Below are 23,824 nucleotides of genomic sequence, written 5' to 3' on the forward strand. Positions count from 1 at the left end.
AGTAATGCATATCATTCAGCAGTATTAGGAGGGGGGAAATGAGTAATGCATATCATTCAGCAGTATTAGGAGGGGGGAAATGAGTAATGCATATCATTCAGCAGTATTAGGAGGGGGGAAATGAGTAATGCATATCATTCAGCAGTATTAGGAGGGGGGAGATTAGTAATGCATATCATTCAGCAGTATTAGGAGAGGGGAGATTAGTAACGCATATCATTCAGCAGTATTAGGAGGGGGGAAATGAGTAACGCATATCATTCAGCAGTATTAGGAGGGGGGAAATGAGTAACGCATATCATTCAGCAGTATTAGGAGGGGGGAGATGAGTAACGCATGTCATTCAGCAGTATTAGGAGGGGGGAGATTAGTAATGCATATCATTCAGCAGTATTAGGAGGGGGGAAATTAGTAACGCATATCATTCAGCAGTATTAGGAGGGGGGAAATTAGTAACGCATATCATTCAGCAGTATTAGGAGGGGGGAAATGAGTAACGCATATCATTCAGCAGTATTAGGAGGGGGGAAATGAGTAACGCATATCATTCAGCAGTATTAGGAGGGGGGAAATGAGTAACGCATATCATTCAGCAGTATTAGGAGGGGGGAAATGAGTAACGCATATCATTCAGCAGTATTAGGAGGGGGGAAATGAGTAACGCATATCATTCAGCAGTATTAGGAGGGGGGAGATTAGTAATGCATATCATTCAGCAGTATTAGGAGGGGGGAAATTAGTAACGCATATCATTCAGCAGTATTAGGAGGGGGGAAATGAGTAACGCATATCATTCAGCAGTATTAGGAGGGGGGAAATGAGTAACGCATATCATTCAGCAGTATTAGGAGGGGGGAGATGAGTAACGCATATCATTCAGCAGTATTAGGAGGGGGGAGATTAGTAATGCATATCATTCAGCAGTATTAGGAGGGGGGAAATTAGTAACGCATATCATTCAGCAGTATTAGGAGGGGGGAAATGAGTAACGCATATCATTCAGCAGTATTAGGAGGGGGGAAATGAGTAACGCATATCATTCAGCAGTATTAGGAGGGGGGAAATGAGTAACGCATATCATTCAGCAGTATTAGGAGGGGGGAAATGAGTAACGCATATCATTCAGCAGTATTAGGAGGGGGGAAATGAGTAACGCATATCATTCAGCAGTATTAGGAGGGGGGAAATGAGTAACGCATATCATTCAGCAGTATTAGGAGGGGGGAAATGAGTAACGCATATCATTCAGCAGTATTAGGAGGGGGGAGATGAGTAACGCATATCATTCAGCAGTATTAGGAGGGGGGAAATGAGTAATGCATATCATTCAGCAGTATTAGGAGGGGGGAAATGAGTAACGCATATCATTCAGCAGTATTAGGAGGGGGGAAATGAGTAATGCATATCATTCAGCAGTATTAGGAGGGGGGAAATGAGTAACGCATATCATTCAGCAGTATTAGGAGGGGGGAAATGAGTAATGCATATCGTTCAGCAGTATTAGGAGGGGGGAGATGAGTAATGCATATCATTCAGCAGTATTAGGAGGGGGGAAATGAGTAATGCATATCATTCAGCAGTATTAGGAGGGGGGAAATTAGTAATGCATATCATTCAGCAGTATTAGGAGGGGGGAGATGAGTAATGCATATCATTCAGCAGTATTAGGAGGGGGGAGATTAGTAATGCATAGCATTCAGCAGTATTAGGAGGGGGGAGATGAGTAATGCATAGCATTCAGCAGTATTAGGAGGGGGGAGATGAGTAATGCATATCATTCAGCAGTATTAGGAGGGGGGAGATTAGTAATGCATATCATTCAGCAGTATTAGGAGGGGGAAATGAGTAATGCATAGCATTCAGCAGTATTAGGAGGGGGGAAATGAGTAACGCATATCATTCAGCAGTATTAGGAGGGGGGAAATGAGTAACGCATATCATTCAGCAGTATTAGGAGGGGGGAAATGAGTAACGCATATCATTCAGCAGTATTAGGAGGGGGGAAATGAGTAACGCATATCATTCAGCAGTATTAGGAGGGGGGAAATGAGTAACGCATATCATTCAGCAGTATTAGGAGGGGGGAAATGAGTAATGCATATCGTTCAGCAGTATTAGGAGGGGGGAGATGAGTAATGCATATCATTCAGCAGTATTAGGAGGGGGGAAATGAGTAATGCATAGCATTCAGCAGTATTAGGAGGGGGAAATGAGTAACGCATATCATTCAGCAGTATTAGGAGGGGGGAAATGAGTAATGCATATCATTCAGCAGTATTAGGAGGGGGGAAATGAGTAACGCATATCATTCAGCAGTATTAGGAGGGGGGAAATGAGTAATGCATATCATTCAGCAGTATTAGGAGGGGGGAAATGAGTAACGCATATCACTCAGCAGTATTAGGAGGGGGGAAATGAGTAATGCATATCGTTCAGCAGTATTAGGAGGGGGGAGATGAGTAATGCATATCATTCAGCAGTATTAGGAGGGTGGAAATGAGTAATGCATATCATTCAGCAGTATTAGGAGGGGGGAAATGAGTAATGCATATCATTCAGCAGTATTAGGAGGGGGGAGATGAGTAATGCATATCATTCAGCAGTATTAGGAGGGGGGAGATTAGTAATGCATAGCATTCAGCAGTATTAGGAGGGGGGAAATTAGTAATGCATATCGTTCAGCAGTATTAGGAGGGGGGAGATGAGTAACGCATATCATTCAGCAGTATTAGGAGGGGGGAAATGAGCAACGCATATCATTCAGCAGTATTAGGAGGGGGGACATGAGCAACGCATATCATTCAGCAGTATTAGGAGGGGGGAAATGAGCAACGCATATCATTCAGCAGTATTAGGAGGGGGGAAATGAGCAACGCATATCATTCAGCAGTATTAGGAGGGGGGAAATGAGCAACGCATATCATTCAGCAGTATTAGGAGGGGGGAAATGAGCAACGCATATCATTCAGCAGTATTAGGAGGGGGGAAATGAGCAACGCATATCATTCAGCAGTATTAGGAGGGGGGAAATGAGCAACGCATATCATTCAGCAGTATTAGGAGGGGGGAAATGAGTAACGCATATCATTCAGCAGTATTAGGAGGGGGGAAATGAGTAACGCATATCATTCAGCAGCATTAGGAGGGGGGAGATTAGTAACGCATATCATTCAGCAGTATTAGGAGGGGGGAAATGAGTAACGCATATCATTCAGCAGTATTAGGAGGGGGGAAATGAGTAACGCATATCATTCAGCAGTATTAGGAGGGGGGAAATGAGTAACGCATATCATTCAGCAGTATTAGGAGGGGGGAAATGAGTAACGCATATCATTCAGCAGTATTAGGAGGGGGGAAATGAGTAACGCATATCATTCAGCAGTATTAGGAGGGGGGAAATGAGTAACGCATATCATTCAGCAGTATTAGGAGGGGGGAAATGAGTAACGCATATCATTCAGCAGTATTAGGAGGGGGGAAATGAGTAACGCATATCATTCAGCAGTATTAGGAGGGGGGAAATGAGTAACGCATATCATTCAGCAGTATTAGGAGGGGGGAAATGAGTAACGCATATCATTCAGCAGTATTAGGAGGGGGGAAATGAGTAACGCATATCATTCAGCAGCATTAGGAGGGGGGAAATGAGTAACGCATATCATTCAGCAGCATTAGGAGGGGGGAGATTAGTAACGCATATCATTCAGCAGTATTAGGAGGGGGGAAATTGTGATCATTAACAACAAAAGACTCAGTCCTGACAATGAAAAGGCAAGCCTTTTTGCAGGTGGTAGAGTTGTATGTCTGGAAAGCCCAAGAGAATCGACAGAAAATGGTTAGAAATAAGAGGAGTCCAGAAAGAGAGCTTGTAGCAAAACTAATATGCAAAGATTGATTCTTATATTAATAAAATGGAGAGGTTATCCCTTTTACAGTGGCAGTAAAAACTAAAATAACTAAAAATAAACTTAAGTATATAAGGTCTATGTTAAGATACTTATAAAACTATAGTCCTAAAAGAAGCTCACATGCCTTGTATGCATGAGATGCTCACCAAGTATTTGTGAGTAGACCATTGCCAAAAGGATGCTACACAAACCTGTCATTTCCCTTCCCTCTGGGGAGAGGAACTGGGAGAGTGGGAGGGAGATGGCCTTTTCACTCGATATTCTTTCATAACTTGACTTTTGTACTCATCTACATGAATTGCCTGTTTTAAAAAATACTTTTAAGAGTGTTTAGATGAATGAACAAAGACAAATAAATGAGGAGGCAAACCTTGTTTTTTAAATAACAGCTTTATTGAGATAATAAAGATATATAAAGCTATAGATTTCTATATAATCTACCCATTTGAAATGTACAATTCAGTAGTTTCTAGCATACTGACAGAGTTGTGCAACCATCACCACACTCGATCTTACAACATTTCCGTCATCCCGAAGAGAAACCCTATACCCATTAGCAGTTACTCTCCACTCCCACCCAGCCCCTAGTAACTGCTAATCTACTTTCTGTGTCTGTGGATTTGCCTATTCCAGACATTTCATGTAAATGGGATCATATAATATGCGAAGTTTTGAGTCTGGCTTATTTCACTTAGCACTGTGTTCTCGAGGTTCATCCATGGGGTGGCGATACTCCGTTTTATGGGTATATCATATGTTTTATTTATCCATTCATCTGTTGCTGGACATTTGGGTTGTTTCTACCTTTTGGCTATTGTGAATAATGCTGCAATGAACATTTGTGTACAACCTTTCGTATAGATGTGTTTTTCTCTTGGGTATATACCTAGAAGTAGAATTGCTGGGTCGTAGTAATTCTGTTTAACTCTTTGAGGAAATGCCAAACCTTGTTTTTTTTAATAGAAAAACTCAATATTGTAAGGATGTCAGTTCTCCCCTAAATTAATCCATAGGTTGAGTCCAATCTCAAACAATATCCTAATGGAATTGTTTATTATTTGTATTATGTTTCTAAAGTTCTACATTTTAATATTTACAGTGAGTGTCATCAGTTTTATAGTTAAACACTCACAGAGGCATTTGCATTTTGGGAAATTTAAATTTTTAAATCAACTATAGGAATGGGACAGAAGAATAAATTTATTTGGGGGAAATTGATACCCAGTGAGCCAAGTATGGATTTAAGATTGGCTAGCAGTCCTTTTTTATTACCCTAAAGGAGATTATTGGTGAATCACAAATTTTCTTTCTTCATTAAGGTAGATGACAATTTATAATTCTACCAATTCACCTTCCTTCTAAACCCATTCTAAGAAACTCTGCTGTTTAACTTCCAGATAGCTACTCGGAAAGCATGTGGTCTGGCCCTGGCTAAGCTGGGCCGTGCAAATGACAGAGTCGTTGTGCTGGACGGTGACAGCAAGAACTCCACCTTCTCTGACATATTCAAGAAGGAACACCCTGAGCACTTCGTTGAGTGTTCTTCTGAGCGAAGCATGGTATGTATGCTGGGAACATCCATCTGGAGCCTTCTCATTGACAAACAGTGGCCCACCAGACATAGGAGGCCTGTGCTGGGTTACAGTTTTTCTTTCCACTTATAAAAGCAAAGGAAATGGAGGAAAAAAGTGTCGGGAGAAACAAGTACAGAGCAGCCCGGCAGAGTGTGAGGGGTGACTTCCAGGACTGCAGGGAGGGGCTCCAGCCATCTGCCCTCAGGCCTCCAGGCCTAAAGCATGCACAGCTCCCTGGTAGCTCTAGGTGACCCCACTCTTCCTGCCCTGCCCATCCCACAACCAGGCAATCCTACAACATCCCAGAGGCCAATAGAGTGAAAGCTACAAGGGACTGTGGTTTTTCTTTCCACCTTGTTGCATGGGGCCTAATATATCCTAGATATTCAAATGTTGCCCTAATTGCAGCCTCAAGAATGTCAGTAGTGCTGTGGCCTTAGGTAGAGCTGTTCTGCTTATCTGTGCTTCATTCTCTTCCCAGGATGACGTTAATGCAGGAGTCTCTTATGCATGCACATATCTGCACACACTCCCCTCAAGAGAGAGAAGGGAGTTTGTGCGAGTAAACGCCTTGACTTGTGAAGCTCTGTGCCAGTGCAGAGGCCAGCGCACATGTACCTTCACATCGTAGAGGCCAAAAACAGCACTGGCCAGAAATCTGTGGGCCAGCAGGCCTTACGTGACCACCAGAGATATTGTATTTGGAACAAGTAGTATTTACAAATATTTTAAATTAGTTGCCAGCTTTTTTTTTTTGCCTGTACCATGTGGCATGTGGGGTCTTAGTTCCCCGGCCAGGGATCAAACCCGCGCCCCCTGCGTTGGAAACACAGAGTCTTAACCACTGGACCGCTGGGGAAGTCCCAGCTGCCAGCTTTTAAAAGTCAGGAAATTTTATATGGAATCCAAATTTCTGGATTCTCTTGAAGATTGGGAAGATCTGGCAACATTGGAACGACATTCCTTCCTGCCTGCCACCAGTTAGCTGGAGCCAAGCAGGGGCCCCATTTAGATGGGGGTCCACAGCCAGCTCACCATGTCCCTGCATCCTGCTGGCCCGCTCATTTGTTCACGGTGCTTCCCTGGCCCTGTCAGTGTTGGAATTTAAGCCCCCCCTGTTCAGTAAAGTAGGTCATTGCAATTGTAAGAATATGTACATTTTTCTGTGGGTCTCATTAAGCTAAGCTGTTTCCATTTTGAATGGAAAAAAATACAATTCATAATTTTCTGAATTAAGCCACCTATCAAAAAGCTTGCTTCCTAACTCATTGATTCTTTCAATCAGCAACTGAAAAAATGAATAAAGAAGCAGCCAGCAAGTGGGTAGTATCCAGTGCTACTGGGTGAAACTGGTGACTACAGTGGTAGCATGACTAGGGCCAGTCAGGAGCAAGGTCTCAGAGGACGTGACATTTAAGCTGAGACTTAAGTGACAAGGAGTCAGTCATGCATAGATCTTGGGGGGACGGTATTCCCAGCAGAGGGCCCAGCTAGCTCTGTGGCATGCCCAAATCTGAGCTGTTTAGGGAGCAGAAAGAAAGGCCGGTGTGGAGAATAGCTTGTTGGGGGAAGTGGGGGAGGTGACAGGAGATAGCGACTTGGACCAGGACAGTAGCTGTGGGGTTGGAGAGAAGCAGACTCATCCAGAATCAGCTTTGACAGGAGAGTCGGCAGGATGCCATGGGGTAGGCGTCAGGGCAGGAACCAAGGCTGGCACTAGGGCTTAGGCCAGAGCACTTGGGAACAGAGGAGTGTCGCTTCCTGAGATGGACAAGACTGGGGGAGGAATGGGTTTTGGGAACACAGCTCTCTTTGGGCCCTGGGGTGGGGGGGTCAGGGTACCTGTTAGAATGGGGATGGGGGTGCCAGGTAGGTTAGAGGATAGATCATTTATCTCCAAATGTGTTTGCTTTCCAAACTGCTGAATGTGTTTTTCTAAACTAGATATTTTTCTGCCTAGCTTTAAGTTAGCATCTAAATTTTTCATCACAGATTTAAGTAGATGCAAAGGATATAATTTCCCGTATATTGAAATTTGTGACACTTTAATACTCAAATCATCCAATTACATGAAGGCTCTCTTTGTCAGAAATTAAATCCGTTTTTCTACTTGAATTCTTATTTCCGTTCTGCTTCCCCAAATATATTTATGCAGGAAAGCCTTTTATTGACAGCTCTTTTCTGCAATAAAAATATGCATATACGCTGATAGTTTTTAAAAATTTTCCTATGTCCATAGGCCTTGGAGCATTACAATTTTTTTTCTTCTGGATTGAGCTACAGTTATAATTATTAGCTTGTGTAGCATTGGTTAAGTACACTTAAAGCTAGAATGAGGCGAGTTTCAGAACAAAATCTATTCGTATTTTAATGATGTAAGTGCAAAGAGATGTTGTTTACATAAATAAGGTGATGGGAAGGGAAAGAGTTTTGTTGTGGCAACATCATTCAATTCATTTGAATTCCTTCCCAGTTATAAGCCAAAAATCACACAGTGATCTTTCATGTACAGTTGTCGGTGCAAAATTACTTATAAAGGGTTGACAGTTGCATTAGGTTCTCTTTCAGTTTTGTTAAAAGAATTGGAAAACCCCTGACTTAAAAAAGAATTTGTTATCCAACCTTTTGAGTTCTGTAGTTTCTCAAGGCTGCTATGATTATTTCGAATTGTCCTTTCTGTTTTGATCCGGAGCTCTTACACTCCAGGATGTTGCCCGACTGAAGGACCCGATGTGGGTGAGAGAGCGCCTTTTGGCAGTCAGTGACTGGGAGGCGATTATCAGGGAGACAGCGGGAAGTAGGCCCTGGGCCCTTTTGCTGGCAGACAGACGTGGGAGTCAAGGATCTTGATGTTGAGACCAGCCACGGCCATGTTGCCCTTGGACGGTCTTTGTTTACCCCCAAGATGTTCATCTTCTAGTTTGAAACCTGCCAGGGTATGTGAGCCTGGCGTTCCAGGGGAGGTGAAGAATAGAGGGGGGGGGGGGGGTTAGCATCAAGCACATCAGAGTGACACAATGGGACCATATGCTGGTTCCCGGGGAGGGCACAGATGAGGAGTGTGGCCCGAGCCCCAGGACTCAGTCTAGGTGCCCCGCCCAGCAGAACCAACCTGGGCAGGAGAAGCAGCGTTCAGTGAGACGGGTGGTCTGTAGTGCTGGGGGCTCCCGAGAGGTCAGATATGATGCAGACAGGGTCAGGTGACCTCTGCATTTGGCAGCTTCTGGGTCCCTCACAGGGAATGGCAGCCTAGATGAAGGGAAACGGGCAGAAAGTGGGAAATGAGGAAGGGTGCGAAGTCTCCTGTGAAGGAGAACATAGACGAAGGGCAACACCTGGAGCGGGAGGACAAGGTGAAAGTGAGGGGGGAAGATGGAAGATACTAGCACACACTTCAGTGATCAGAGAGGGAGAAACTGAGGAAACGTGGGAGGGGAGGGAATAATTGCACGGTCAGAGGTGCCCTTGAGAAAGCAGGAGAAGGATGAGGTTCAGCAGGGTGGGCAAGTGGGGGCCTCAAGTAGGTACTGGTCTGTCCCGTCTCCTAATGACACGGTGGGGACGTGGGGATGGGATAGGAGAGCCTCCGGTGTTCCCCTCTCTGCCCCCGGAAGTGCCCAGGGGAAGCATGCGAAGGGGCAGGGAGAGAGGGGACAGAAGGTAGGGGAAGAGAATAGGAAGGAGACCCATGGGGACTGCAGGGCGGCCTTGAGTGTCCCGAGCTTCCACATCTTGGATTTGAAGGAGCAGGGTTAGCACTGCAGTTCCTCTCTTTTCTGGCAGCATTCAGGGGACACCGTGGCTTTGCCAGGTTTGGGTTTTTCCCAGGTAGGTGCCTGGGGGAGGGGTGGCAAGGTGAGAGGGTGCAGAGTAGAGATTTCCCTGAGATCCCCACACTCTGTGCTGGGGAACGGAAGGGGCAGTGGGGTCCGGGAGCGTTCTGATTCACCTTTGTGTTGCAGGTGAGCGTGGCACTGGGATGCGCCACCCGTGGTCGGATGGTTACTTTTCTTTGCACCTTCGCTGCCTTTTTGACCCGAGCATTTGATCAGATCCGGATGGGAGCCATCTCTCGAACCAGCATCAACCTTATTGGGTCCCACTGCGGGGTATCCATAGGTATGAGTCCTCAATGCCGTCATCTTAATCGCCTTCCTCCTTTACAGAGAAAGATTAGCCTGTAAGAGATTGAACTGCCGGCGTACTTAAGGTTCCATAATGTTCGGTTATCATAACCTCCTTTTTGAAAAAAGCCGTGTCATGTTCTAGAAGTTCCAGACACTCTGGGTAACTTTTGAGCTGATCTCTTGGTATTACTGAAAAGTGCCCATTTTTTCTGTCACCAAGAAATAATTATCTGTCCTGAGTGCCTCTTCTTTGTCAAACCACATACTAGGTAGGGATTGGGTCACCCTGGCATCACCGAATTGTTTACTGCTCTCTGGTTGCCTTAGTCTAAGTGGGGACGAGCAGCATGGGCACAGCAAAGCAAGGAGCACAGCCTGCCAGGGCTCTGCTGGCCCGAGCAGCCTGCTTGGACAGAATGGGAAACCTCGAGGCACCCAACACATGGGCATTAACCGTGGATGGGCTACGTGGAAACTGTAGGAAACACGGGAGCCAGGAGGAGGACCGAGGTGTGTGTTAGCAGTGGATAGAAAATCGGGCGAATCTGTGAGAACCTGAAGAAAGATTTCAACATTGCTGACAGAAGGAGGAGTCTCAGACTGCAAGAACAGCAAAACCCCAGTCCCCAGGGGTTTCTTGCCTGGGAAACATCCGGGAGTCGTGTCCGTGGATGACAGAAATGGGGAGTCTAGAAAGATGGGGCACTTGCTGCCACATGCTGGAGGGAAGAGCTGGAAGTGCATGTTTGGGGGTCGTCTTGGGGACTTCCTGGGAGAGCAGGACTGGCTAAGAAGTCTCTGGATGGGCCAGATGCAGGGGAAGAGAGCAAGGAGAGAGGGGGTCTGGGCTCTCTGCCTGGGGCTGGGTGAGGAGTAAGTTTTCAACTCAGCTAAGTGGAGAAGTGGCTCTAGGTCCAGCCCAGAGGAGCTGGGGTTCTGAGGAGAGACAGCAGTCCCAGGCCAGGCAGTGTACACGGTGACAGTTCCCTTCCTAGCTGCAAGAGCTAGGCCACCCTAGTGTACATTGGGCTTTCTCTTTCCACAGTTTCTTTCCCCCACACACGAAGGCCCCCTGAGTTCCAGCAGCACCCCGAGGGCACCCCAAAGGTTATGTTCTGTAATGCTCAGCTACTTTGAAGGCCATGAGAAATGAATGAGACCATTTGAGTCTGAAAACTTTAGTCTCTTGATGGAGAAGGTGGAAGAGCAGAGAAGAAATGACAGAGTCTGAGGGGACCCTCCTAGGGAGAAGAGAACAGGGCCAGAGGCCTGGTGCTCAGGGAGGAGTGTTGGGTCACTTAGGGCAGCAGCACTGTGACTGTGTGCCAGGTGTTGGCGAGGCTTGGGGCCAAGAAGAGGCCTATGCCATGTTGCTAGCAATGTCAGTGAGGAGCCTCATGCGGAGTGTGGCAGTGGCGTGTGCTGCGATGGTGGCCACCATGCCAGCACACTTGCTTGACTGACAGAGAGTAGGCTCATCTTTTTGTTGGCCTATGGCTTTGCTTTCTCAGGTGAAGACAGCCCCTCCCAGATGGCCCTGGAGGATCTGGCCATGTTCCGAACGGTTCCGAACTGCACTATTTTCTATCCAAGCGATGCCATCTCAACGGAGCATGCTGTGTTGCTGGCGGCCAATACCAAGGTATTTTTAAGGGGACACTGGTGCAGACAGAAAATGTTTCTGGGCTCTGATGCTAGTTTGGTACTGATGGTTTGATTTTTTTTCCCATTTTTTTCTCAGCATAAAGAAGATAGATACTCGTTATAGGAAATTTGGTTGTAGGATCCCTTTTAAAAGTAGAACCATTGCCCCAAAACAGGGTGATGAACCACGAAGAGCATGAATACATTCGCATTGTAAAAACCAGTGCCGAAGAATTTCGAAGCCCTGATGATGTGTCGGGTGGGGCTTGGGTCAAGAAGGAGGAAGTGCTCTGGGGCTCTGAGACAGGGAGCCCTTGGCAGGGCCACGGAAGTGGGCTCCAGCGACAAGCCATCATGTGCTGGCCTTAGACACAACCCGTGCAGCTGCCAGCTCGTGATATCAGAAAACTGGACAGTTGCCAGCGGGAGGCCACTGTAGACAAACCCTGGGGTTCCCAGCCCTGTCCCACCCTCAGAAACAGCTGAGACGGGTACAAGTCTGGCTTCTGCCCTGCCTGCCCCTCCTGAAGTCTCACCCAAGGGCATCAGATGGACACAACCTAACTCCTGTCCAGAACCCAGCTGCAGCAGAGGCTACGGGACAGAATCTTTATCTTTCTAACCACTCTAGCTAGCGGTCGCCAGACTCACCTCACCCTGCAGCCCTGCACACACCCATGCCCCTGCACGGGCAACCCTGGGCACAGTTGGGGTGGGTTGTGCAAGTTCCGTTCCAAGCATTTCCAACGTGTTAGAGACATGAGTTTCTTTGACTTTTTTCCTTTAAACCTAAGTGGCCTCACACATAGTTCTGGATTTTTCTACTTGCTATATCATAGACATTGTTTTATGTCCTTGCATGTACAGTGCAATCTTGTGTGCTGCAGGATCTTATTTGTGGGAAGTTCAAAAGAGACAAAGCTGTGGTGACGGAAATCAGAATAGAGGTTGCTTCTTGGGTGGGGAGAGTGACGGGAGAGAGGCATGAGGGAACTTTCTGGGCAGGTGCAAATGCTATCCAGACTCAGGAGATGGTTACACGGTGTATAACTTATCAGAATTCAGGGCATGCTCCACTTAAGTCAATTGTACCTCATAAAAATACACCGAATAGAACTAGTTCATAACATGTAAATGAACAAAAGGAATCAGTGTTCCTAAATTCATATATTGGTTTATCATGTATGATTTAAATATGTATGTAAATTAACAAATACTCTAGACATTTGAGTATTCATTTACATTCCTGTTTATATGTTCAAGGTGATAAAAAACGTATTTACATCTTTTTGTTGGAGAAATAGTCATTTTAGGTTCTGGTGTCTAAGGTACTTCTGAGGATGGAGCATTAGAAGCTGTTGGGACAAAAGTTGTTTCCCATGTGTTGTAGGCTTTCTATTCAAGGTGAGTCAGTGCTCCTGCCCCACGTTTATGTTCTGTGGAGACACAACACATCGATTTATATTTGAGAAAGCTTTCCTACATGGGTGAGCCAGCACAGTGTGGAGGGCTCGTCACGGGGCACCCAGCAGGGTCCTTCGTAGTAACCTGACCCCGTGACAGCTGGCCCTCACTCCAAAAGGCACATTTTGTTATTAGTACAAAGAATTGTTAGGTGCTCCCCCACTTCTTTTTGAGGTTTATTAGTTGGAAATTTAGTTTGATTTTCTAAACTGTGGCTCTGGTGTTCATTTACACCGTAGGGGATGTGCTACATTCGGATCAGTCGGCCAGAAACTGCAGTTATTTACACCCCAGATGAAATCTTTGAGATTGGACGGGCCAAGGTAAGGCCTTAAGTTCTCCAGTGTCTTCCAGTATCAGTTCATGAGGAGAGCACTGTTGTTGAAGCCAGTGCTAGAGACATCCACAGTTGACGCTTCATTCTTTCTTTGCACTAGTTTAAAAAAAATTCGTGACCTTTGCCTGCTTTTCTTCAGGAAGGAACATTCTGCCAGTATCAGCCTGAACTGAACTTTTCTCCTTTCTGAAAGGAGTCCCTTTGTTGAGCCCTTAAAGATAAGCTGGTAACAACTTGTTGCTTTGCTGTACCTTATCACAGCCTCAAGCTAAACAAAATAATAGAACCCATTTCAGATGAATAGTATATCTGTTAGGTTCTGGTTTTGCAGGTCCAAGGCCAGGAATATAACAAACAAATATGAACCATCTTGCCTCTGGCCATTGTGTGACCCTGAGGTTGTTTTTTCACACGGATTGTGGCCTCGCCCCCAGGCCTGCTGATAAAGGCTGGCATTGCAAGGTGCCTCCTATCTCCTGTATCCTTGAGAAAGCCCTAGAAGCACAGATTGTTAGCAACCAGCCATGTTTTGTAGTTGAGGGCCAGAGAAGGTGTTCAGGAAGACCAGGATTCAAGCCCCCACGGCGACCTGGCGTCTGTGTGCCTGCCTGTCGGAGCTGTGCGTGCAGAAAACCAGCAGCGTCTGTGGAGAAAATAAGTGATTGCCCACCACCTAGAGAGCAGTGCTTACAGACATTTGGGCACATTTTCTTCCTGGCTTTTTCTATATACACGTATATATATGTGTATATCTTAGTTGAGATCATACTGCATAGGAAAGTTTTCTGTCCTGTCTTTATCTTATAAGCCTTTTAGAACATCATTAATACTCTCCTTAAGTATGTGAAAGACTGGTAGCCACTCTTGAAGAGTAATAGGTGACTTCCAACTTGATTGCTAAGGGCTAGGCTGCTCCAGAATTCACAGCGGCTAGTGCTCAGAATGAGTGAATGAGCGCGGGATGGCTTTAGTGCCACAGTAGAGCAGGTGTACCCAGAGCAGTCAGTAGTCCCCCATAGCTCCATTCTGCTGAATGGAAAAGCTGTACTATTCACTGCAATGTGAACTACACGTTCACACTATTGTTCCCTGACTCCCATGTTTAACTCAAAGCCATATGTTTGCCTCCAGGGGCGGTGGGGAGTGTGTCTTGGTGATAGTCATATGGTTTTCAAAGCTTTCTCACATCTCTCTTTTTTTTTCCCCCCTGATGTTTGTCCTGTCCTGACAAAATGAAGTAACTTCCTGATGTGAGTTAATACGTGTATGATAATATGCCATGGATAATTCAAGGGCTGGGTTTGCAAGGGGGGCGTAGGTGTGTGTATGTATGTGTGTCTATGTAGGTATCTATACATGTGTGTGTGTGTGTGTGTGAAAACGCTAGAACATTCTCGAAGAATGGGGATGGGTGGTTTGAAGCCCTGAATATCTGTAGTCAGCAGTGGTTCTTAAGCTACAGCAAAATCTGTACAGAGGAATGCAATGCAGACTTCCAGATGCCTTTGGTTGGGTGACTTTGGAGGAAACAAAACGATGAAAAAAAGAGCAGAGAACCCTGTCTGCTTACAGAATAGCGAGTGGTTGGGAGCATGGGCTTTGAAGGCAGATGGGCCTGGCTGCTGGTCTCAGCCCTGCCCTGGGCGAGTTCCTCCTGCTCTGAGATTTGCTTTCCACAGCCACAGAAGGGGTCCACTGATGCACAGGCTTCACGGGGCACTTGGGCATGCACCTCAAAAATGCCTCCAAACGGTCCCCATTAGCATGTTCATGATCGGAGTCCATCCTGTGTGAGTGCCCCACAAGATGTTCAAGCAGTCCAGAGGTGGTGCCTTTTTCAGACCCCTTGGTGGGTGTGAGTCCATGCTCTGGAGCAGATGGGCTGTACAACTCGCTTCCGGCCTTCAGCCTTTCACATCCCAGTTGGAAATCCACCTGCTTTGCTAAAGGGTCATTTTGCATACATATTGTAAAAGAACTTAGTAATTTGGCATCTTGAATCCTGAGGAAAAGTAGGTGAGTTTGTTAAACAAACACGAAGTGGGGCTTATTAAAAAGAATAGGTCCTTGTTGGTCAGTGTGCTGACTCGGCCTTTTTTATAGTGAGCTATTAAGGGGTGAAATTGGTAGGCTCAGGAGAGCACTGTAGCAGAGGGTCCTCCACTTTGAGACACACTCTGTGTGTAGTAAGCACAGCATTTTTGTTTTGTGGGTGCAACACCAGGTCGTCCGCAACAGTGTCAACGACAGGCTCACAGTTGTTGGAGCTGGAGTGACTTTGCATGAAGCCTTAGCAGCCGCCGATGATCTTTCTAAGCAAGAAGGTCAGTTGGTTGTTGCTGAATGCTGAAGTTCAAGCTGGGAGTGGTAGGACTCGGGCTGCCTGTGTGCCCCAATCTGTCTTTTATTCTGAGTCTGCTTCATACACCAAGCTGGTTATCTCTGTTCTCCAGATATTTCTATCCGCGTCATCGACCTGTTTACTGTTAAACCCCTGGATGCAGCCACCGTCATCTCCAACGCAAAAGCCACAGGTGGCCAGATTATCACAGTGGAGGATCACTCTTCAGAAGGTGTGTGCAGGCCTTGGGGACCACTTTGAAAGTCTGCTTTGGTGCAGCGTGTTTTTGTTTTCCTTGACCAGAGGTGTGCCATGATCGTGGGCAGCACCTCCAGCCAACCACTCACCCAGCAACCTGTATTACTCGCTCTTTGCGACGGTATGGGTATAGGATCTCTTGCCCGCCTACACTGGCTGGCCAAGGGTGGGGCCATGCCCATCCTCGTTTGTGTGTGCTCAGCACAGTGTGCAGTGCCTGGTCCCCGGGTAGCTGGTTCAGTGGCAGTGCAGAGGAGTGTCTAACTTGGCATTGTGAGGGGAGGCGTCATAAGAAGCTTCACAGTTGCTCTTGAGTATTGAATGATTAATAGTTTGCCCCCCACAAAAAAATGGCAATGGTGCCTTGCAAGCAGAGAACACAGCAAACGCAGGAAAAGTGTGGCCAGGGAGAGGGGGCTGGGCAGTGTTTGGCTAGGGAAGGTCAGGTGGGGCAGAGGAGGGAGTGGGGAGCTTCATGTGTTTGCGTGTCAGGGGCCCCAAGAACACCCCGTGACCTGCAGGAAAGCACTCCAGTGCCCTCCCGGCTGAGGTTGATGACAGGGACAGGGCATGCACCAGCACCCCCAAGGACAGAAGACGCGGGTCGGGGGTGGAGAACCCCACACCTTCGGCTTCCCCTCTCCCTCCCATGAGGGGCCAGCCGAGCACTCTCCCTTCTCCGACAGATGCCTCCCTGGAGACCCAGGGAGCCCACTCGAGACTCAGCGCCCCGGGTTTCATTGAGGGCTGGTCGCTGCCCGGCACGTGCCAAACTTCCCGATTCCCAGAGGAAAGCAGGTGCGCCCCCTAAACCACCCTGTGGTGCCAGAGTCCAGGCACAGGGACCACCCTTATCAATAGGGAAAGTGTCTTGTTGATGCAGGGCACTCGCACCAGCCCACTGCCCGGGCACCACCCCGGGGCCAGCCTTGCAAGCCGGCCCTTCCGAAGCCGGCATCCAGTTCGTAGGTTCCTGACAGCTTTGAGAATCTGAGTTCCACAGACGCCTGCATCCCTGGAGCCCCAGTGGAAAGAGCCCCTGCCGTAAGTGAGGCTGGGAGCAATTTGGAGACCTGCACTTTTGAACGAGAATGCTTCTGGTCAGCCAGGGAATGGTTGTTTATGAATCAACGGCCAGTGAAAGATATTTTTCCCTGGGAACCACAAATTCAAAGGCCTCTATGTAATGGGGATTTAAGGCTGACTAGCTGTTTCCAGAGCAGAGCCTAATGTCCCTTGCTTCTCCAGGTGGCATCGGGGAGGCTGTTTGTGCAGCGGTATCCATGGTGCCTGATATCCTGGTCCATCAGCTGGCAGTGCCAGGAGCACCTCGGAGCGAAAAGCCGAATGAGCCGCTCAGTATGTTTGGAATCAGTGCCAGACAAATCACAGTGGCTGTGAAGTGTATTTTAATGAATTAAAATAGCTGTTGGCTTTGGGCAGGTAAAGACTGGCCTCTTTACCTTTCATTTATGCTTATTGCCAAACCATTACTTAAATCTATATTGTTGCGCTTTATTCTTTTTAAAAGCAAAGCCAGTTAACTACTTTCCTGTTAAGCCATAACTACGTATACAAGAGTAACTTTCACCTTTGAATCATAAATATGGGTTATAAGATAAGGTTTTAAGTGACAGAATAGCTAACAAAACAACCACCTAAAAAATTTTCTGATGAGACTACAGATAACTGGGCTGGGGACCAACATAAGGTAACAGTTTCTTAAATGTGTGTCATGAGTAAAGAAAATGCGAATTGAGTTGTAGCCCGCAGTTGCCCAGGTTTGGCAGCACTGTACGCCACGCTGTGCGCTGCTGTCCCAGTTCAGTTCGCCGGCTGCCATCCTACCTGTGGCCTCCCAGGTACTGTGTGGCTGCAGTTGCCCTAGAATTTCCTCTGGGGTTTGCCTTCATCTCCCCTCTTCCGTGAGGAGGCTGTGGGGCAGCAGGGAAAGCTCCTAGTATGTCCTGTGCTGCTTGCAGTGACGGTTCTGTGAAGAGAGGACACAACCCGTTCTAGTCCCCACACGGCACTCTCCTGGGAGGTCTCAGAAATGTCTCATTTGCCTAGTGACCAAACCAAACTGTTATCTCAGTTGTACTCATCTGCTAAGCATGCTAGTTAATGTTAATAAAGCAATTACAAACCGGCTGCCTGCTTTATTGCATTTGTGCCTTGTATGTGTAATTTGGTTTCTCCTTGATAAAATCCTAAATGAGGAAGGAGCTGTTATCTAAACCAGCAGAGAGCCAAGTCCCCTAACAAGCCCTGGAAATGGTACTGGGCAGGAGATGCACCACTAGAGGACAGTATACAGCCTGAAAAGCCAGCCCAGAGCTGACTCCTTAATTTCGCTCTGAGCATGTAAGCCATGTGCCTGGAATACAAGAAGAAAATACCTGCCAGGTAAATTAAAGATAGGCCCCGCCTCCGCAGCGCCTCCCCGCCCGCCCCCCCCCGCCCGCCATAACCGAAGAGTCCTGAGCCCTCTTGTTTTCGAGCTGTACGCCAAGTCCTCCTTTCCTGGAGACCCGGGGCGGGGCCTGCGTCGGCCCCAGGAGGTCTGTGCCCTCCCGCGAGAAAGGCCAAGAAAAAGCCGCCCCGCAAGATCCAGGGCTCAGGAGAGCGCGTGAGCACCGTTGGGCCCGCCCTGACCCGGCAGAGAAAAGAGACGTTGTGCTCCCCAGGGTGACTTGGAGAAGGGGAAGAGGAAGGTGGCGACCCCACCCAGATGGCAAACGAGCACCGTCACTCCTTGTCCGGCTGGGCCCAGTCCTGGCCTCTGAGAGCTGCCTTGATCTGTACTCCTGGGAGCTTCCACACTCCCGGGGCCCAGAATGTGGCGCCCACCCCCACACACAGTTCTTGCCCCGCCCACTGAGTTCCAGCGCCTCCTGAGTGTGCCTCTGAGATCTTCTAAGGTAAAGCACGGACCCTCCCCCCGCCCGCCCAAGAATACATCCAGAGAAGTGTCCAGAGCTAGTACCCATACCACCAGGGATCTAGGTATCCGCCAGAGGTGCCCACGCTTCTAGAGCTGGGGATAGCAAGAAGGTAACAAAGTCTTCCCCATGTCACTTGACAGGTGTGACACACCTGTTCTTCTCCAGGACGACCTTTCACTTTAGTGAATGGGTCCTTTAGGAAGGCTTGGGAAGATTTGCGCTGTGCACTTCCAGCAATGCTGCAACTAGGTCCTTCCCAGGGAACACAGCCTCCCCTTCCATCAGGGGGCTCTGGGTCTGGAAACTGGGTGAGAAGGTGTGACTCTCCACGGGGGCAACTCAAGTCAGGTTTTTGCTCCCAGAACTAGAGGATTTAGGGTTATACGCATCAAGCAGTCCTGTAGCAGGCTGCCCAACTATTTCCTTCTTAGAGGCTCATTTTCTTTTCTTTCTTTCTTTTTTTTTTTTTTGCGGTACGCGGGCCTCTCACTGCTGTGGCCTCTCCCGTAGCGGAGCACAGGCTCCGGACGCGCAGGCTCAGTGGCCATGGCTCACGGGCCCGGCCGCTCCGCGGCATGTGGCATCTTCCCGGACCGGGGCACGAACCCGTGTCCCCTGCATCGGCAGGCGGACTCTCAACCACTGTGCCACCAGGGAAGCCCTAGAGGCTCATTTTCTGTGCCTTGCTCACCTGGCTCCAGCCCGTCATTCTTGCTTTTCCTGGAACGTGCCAGACTGTTCCTGGGGTCCTTAGTCCTTCCGCTCGTGTTCCTGCGCTAATGGCTCTCTCAGCACCTTGCTGAAAAGAGCTGCTTCTGGACCTATCCCTGGAACACAGTTGGGGGATGGAGTGTTCAGGCTGGATATGATGAATGTACTCTCAAATTCCTCTCTCCCTAAGCCTAGGGATTCTGTCCTGCACCTCCTGTCAGGGCATTTCTGGCATCAAAACCCATGAAATGCAGGTCCGTAGTAGGTCCAAGCCAAGCATGTGAGGTGCTAGACTACACACCAGCTGTATGTCCTAATACTTTTCTCATTTTAAAATTTATTTATTTATTTATCTTTGGCTGCATTGGGTCTTCGTTGCCGCGCGCGGGCTTTCTCTAGTTGCGGCGAGCGGGGGCTACTCTTCGTTGCGGTGTGCGGGCCTCTCATTGCAGTGGCTTCTCGTTGCCCAGCACGGGCTCTAGGCGCGCGGGCTTCAGTAGTTGTGGCACTCGGGCTCAGTAGTTGTGGCGTGCAGGCTCTAGAGCGCAGGCTCAGTAGTTGTGGCGCACGGGCTTAGTTGCTCCACGGCCTGTGGGATCTTCCCGAACCAGGGCTCGAACCCGTGTCCCCTGCATTGGCAGGCGGATTCTTAACCACTGCGCCACCAGGGAAGGGAAGCCCCTGTCCTAATACTCTTAATCTGGAACCTCTAGTAAATACGCTATCAGTTAATCCACCCCATCGAGTGGCCCACCTCACCTACTGAGTCGCACACCCTGAGAACCTACTACCACAAACGTTCAAATACAGTTCAGTTGGTAGATATCAGTGAAGTCTGGAAAATTAATATCCTTATGGAAAGTATGTATTGACGCATGAGCTCTTTCCTCTAGGGTCAGGCTTTGGTCTGTCCCCCTGGATCATGCTGTGATTAGGCCCCAGTTATGGGTCTAATGGCAACAGGGTGTGGTGGCACAGGTGTGGAGGACAGAGGGTGTCCCCTTGCAAGGCATCTGCGCCAGGTGAGGTGATGACACAGTCCTCAAGGGAGAGAACAGCAGCCTGCCAGAGACGGGAGGGCAGGCTACTTCCACCCGCAAGGGAGGCTGCAGGGGACCGGGGGCTTCCCGACTGTCAGCCTCCACCGAGGGCAACCCGATGTCCCGATTCTAGGCTTCAGGGTCCCACTCCTCCAGCCAGTGCCGTAGCCTTCACACGAGAAACACGGAGAGGCTGGGAATTCAGGTGACCTTGGGATTCTGCAACCCGCACAATGATGCACGTTTCGTTTGTGTTTGTAGTGTTTGATTTCCAGTACCGTCAGCCCTGCAGGTTACAGGAGGAAGAGAATTTTTAGGGCTGCCATGGAAGTGCTCTGGCTGGCATACTGTGCCTTGAGCTGAGAGGTAAGGAATCGGACCTTGTCAGTTTTTTCTCCGTGCACTCCCGGGGACACTGTGGAGTCACCCCACACACAGCCTTGATCCCCAGCGTCCCCTCCACGACAGTTCAGGGCAGCAGCCGCTGCGGCTCCCCCGGGCACTTGCTGCACTGGCCCTTCATCCCAGTCAACCGCAGGGGAGAGCTTGATGAGTGGTGAGGCCCCCGCAGGTCATGGGTGCCTCGAGCCCCACTAGGTTACCCAGGGATCGGAGGGCTGGAGGAACAGAGATGGTACAGGAAGAAGCTGCCCCCCAGCCCCGGAGCCTGGGGAAAAGGGAGGGGGTTGAGGTCATCTGAAGCCTAGAAGGCAGGATAAGGGGCCTTGAAGAACAGAGGCTGGATCTCTGAGGAGGGGCTGCGGCAGTTTCTCAGGGAAGGAGAAAGCAGCAGCATCGCTAAGAGGGGGAACGGGACAGGAGGGGCAGGAGGTGATTTCCCAGGCACCACCGATCTTGCAGGGCACTGCTTCCTTCTTCGGTGGCATCCGATCTGTGGTTCCATTCATCTGTTGAGATTTTTATTTCAATGACTGTGGCTTTGTTTTTAATTCCTAAAGTTCTTTTTCTTCTTCAAATCGGCCTGGGCTTTTAAAATTAGTCTTACCTCTGTGATTCCTTCCTTGGTATCTTTGTTTTGTGTCTCGAGGCTGCTGAAGATTTGGGGAGTGGGAGTAGGCTTCTATCACAGTAATGCAAACGACTGGTAAATACCCATGAGAACTGCTCTGATCTCAGGAGAATCCAAAGGTAATGTCAGTCTGTGTTTCAGAGGCCGCCCCCCCCCCCATTAAGCACAAGAGTAGAAGGTGTTTCTCTTTCTCACCCTCCTTCCTTTACGGGCTGGCCCAAGGCCAGGGCGGGGATAGTCACCAGGACTCACCTCTGAGGCCTTCAGGACAAGCTGACGTGCCACACCCACCACGCCCGGGAGCCTCCCTGCGAGGGAGCAATCCAGATGCAGCGCCTCCCCGCAAAAGGACATCAGGCTTAGAGGCCAGTGTCCTTCATCCACACCTCGCCTCGGCCACCTGCTAGCTAGTGATTCAGAACAAGCTCCTCAACCCTTCTGTCACGTTGGCCTCATTTGCTCATCTGGAGAATGGGGATGACATGCTCCCAACTTCCTAGGGCCGCCGCGAGGGTGGAATGGACGAGTCCAGGCACGGAGCCGGCACTCGCAGCCCTCACTGAAAACCATATTATCTGGCCTCTGACAGGGATGCCCTGGGGACAGGACGTTGACAGGGCCAGTCGTCCCTCCGATGCTCCATGAGGGTGGGCGGTGTCTTCAATTTGAGCTGGCAGACCCGTCTTCCGCTGGGCCTCTGGGAGTCCCGAGGGGGAAGCCGGGGGTGAGGTGTCCCCTTCCAGGGAGCGACTGCTCTTCGGGGAGCCCAGCAGTACTACCACGATGGGGGGCGCTGGGCATCGTCTCTCTCAGCCTGCGGTTCTCTGAAGCCCCTCTGTCTGCGGCAGGGAGAGGGGAGGCAGCCCCAGCTTGTGGATGATGGGGGCAGGGGCTCCTCTCCTGCTCACTCAGACCCGTGCTGGGATGGACCCACTTCTTCGTACAGCCCTGTCCTTCCTTTTCACTGTGCAGGTGACCGTTCAAGAGCGCTGCTTTCAGGCGGATTTCAGTTCTGCTCTCTCACCTTCTGCGGCCCATTAACTCTGAGCCCCTCGGAAAGCCTGCCCGCAGCTCCTCTCCCAGGCCCAGCCTCGGCCCCAGCCACCCCACTGATTCCATTTGCGGTTTCCCCCATGGATCTCCCTCGCTCCCCTGCGGGCCACCTATGCACTTAAATAATATAGCTAAACTCTTCTCCTTACACATTTCCTTGTCTTCTCCCCAAGTGGACTGGCACCCTGGAGGGCAGGGGCTGGGTGTCTGAGAGGCACTGCCCCCAGTCCCGGTCTACATAACGTGGGGTCATGTGACAAACACCACCTCCCCCAATCTGCCGCCCTGCGCGCACAAGCGCAAGCGCAAACACACACACACACACACACACACACACACACACACACACACACACACACACACACACACACACACACACACACACACACACACACACACACACAGAGTGATCAGCCGGCAGGCCGAATGCCAGCCAGGGTCAATGAGGAATTTGCTGTGGAACTCAGAAATCCCGCCCGCCCCATCCCCCCGCAGTCACAACACTCTCCTCACACGAGGGAGGAGGCCTTTGTGCCCAAGATACATAACCCAGAAATCATCAACTGAGAGTTTAATAAATTTGCTCATATAAAATTGTATAGCTTCTCGGGCTTCCCTGGTGGCGCAGTGGTTGAGAGTCCGCCTGCCGATGCAGGGGACGCGGGTTCGTGCCCCGGTCCGGGAAGGTCCTACATGCCGCGGAGCGGCTGGGCTCGTCAGCCATGGCCGCCGGGCCTGCCCGTCCGGAGCCTGTGCTCCGCAACGGGAGAGGCCACAACAGTGAGAGAGGCCCGCGTACCGCAAAAAATAAATTGTATAGCTTCTTGACAGCCCAAACCAGCCAGCCTAGTCTTTCAAGACAAGAGACAGACTGAGGGAAAATATTTACAACACATGGAACAAAGGACTAACAGCCCAAGTGTATGACAAGCAGGGTCTTTTGGGGAGGCAATTATGTGCTGTCCATTAAAACTGTAAATGTCCATAGGCTTTGACCTGGCAGGGCCACTTAGAGGTAATTATTCTAGGGTGACATTGACACATGTTCAGAGCAGGTAGCAAAAACAAAGGAAAAGGAGAAGAAGGAGAAGAAGAAGGGAAAAGGTAAAAGTTCATCAGTTGGGGATTTGTTATGTAAATTATAGGGCGTGTACTCTATCAAATACCGCGTGGCCAAGAGAAGAAATGAGCTAGATGTTTCTGTACTGACATGGAAGAATTTCGAAGCTATATTATTGCTAGTTAAAAGAAAATCACAATTGTATGTACAGGGTTTGTGATTTTTAAAACTGTGTGAGTATAACTATGTTGGTGATTGCATACAAGAACATACTTAGAAGTGAGAAACAGAACTGTTAACAGTCTTGCTTAAGATAATGTTCTGTAAAAGCT

The 23,824-nt window shown here is 49.0% G+C and overlaps 1 protein-coding gene and 1 long non-coding RNA gene across 2 annotated transcripts in view; both read left to right on the forward strand.

The window, feature by feature from the left end:
- Positions 1 to 17,074, forward strand: part of TKTL1 (transketolase like 1) — a gene marked incomplete at both ends in the record, with an annotated part of 34,557 nt that extends 17,483 nt beyond the window's left edge. Inside the window, 7 exons of the mRNA XM_082681902.1 lie at positions 5,306 to 5,467; positions 9,445 to 9,601; positions 11,121 to 11,251; positions 12,957 to 13,040; positions 15,279 to 15,378; positions 15,508 to 15,627; positions 16,902 to 17,074. Coding sequence (XP_082538028.1) covers positions 5,306 to 5,467; positions 9,445 to 9,601; positions 11,121 to 11,251; positions 12,957 to 13,040; positions 15,279 to 15,378; positions 15,508 to 15,627; positions 16,902 to 17,074 — 927 coding nt within the window. The remainder of the gene's footprint in view (positions 1 to 5,305; positions 5,468 to 9,444; positions 9,602 to 11,120; positions 11,252 to 12,956; positions 13,041 to 15,278; positions 15,379 to 15,507; positions 15,628 to 16,901) is intronic.
- Positions 17,075 to 18,367: 1,293 nt separating this feature from the next.
- Positions 18,368 to 22,558, forward strand: LOC309839340. The gene is made up of 3 exons (XR_014298500.1): positions 18,368 to 18,574; positions 20,611 to 20,715; positions 22,352 to 22,558. It is a non-coding gene; the product is annotated as an uncharacterized lncRNA (long non-coding RNA).
- Positions 22,559 to 23,824: the final 1,266 nt, after the last annotated feature.

Source organism: Grampus griseus (genome assembly GCF_964374135.1).
Source record: "Grampus griseus genome assembly, chromosome: X".
In the NCBI taxonomy this organism is placed as follows: Eukaryota; Metazoa; Chordata; class Mammalia; order Artiodactyla; family Delphinidae; genus Grampus; species Grampus griseus.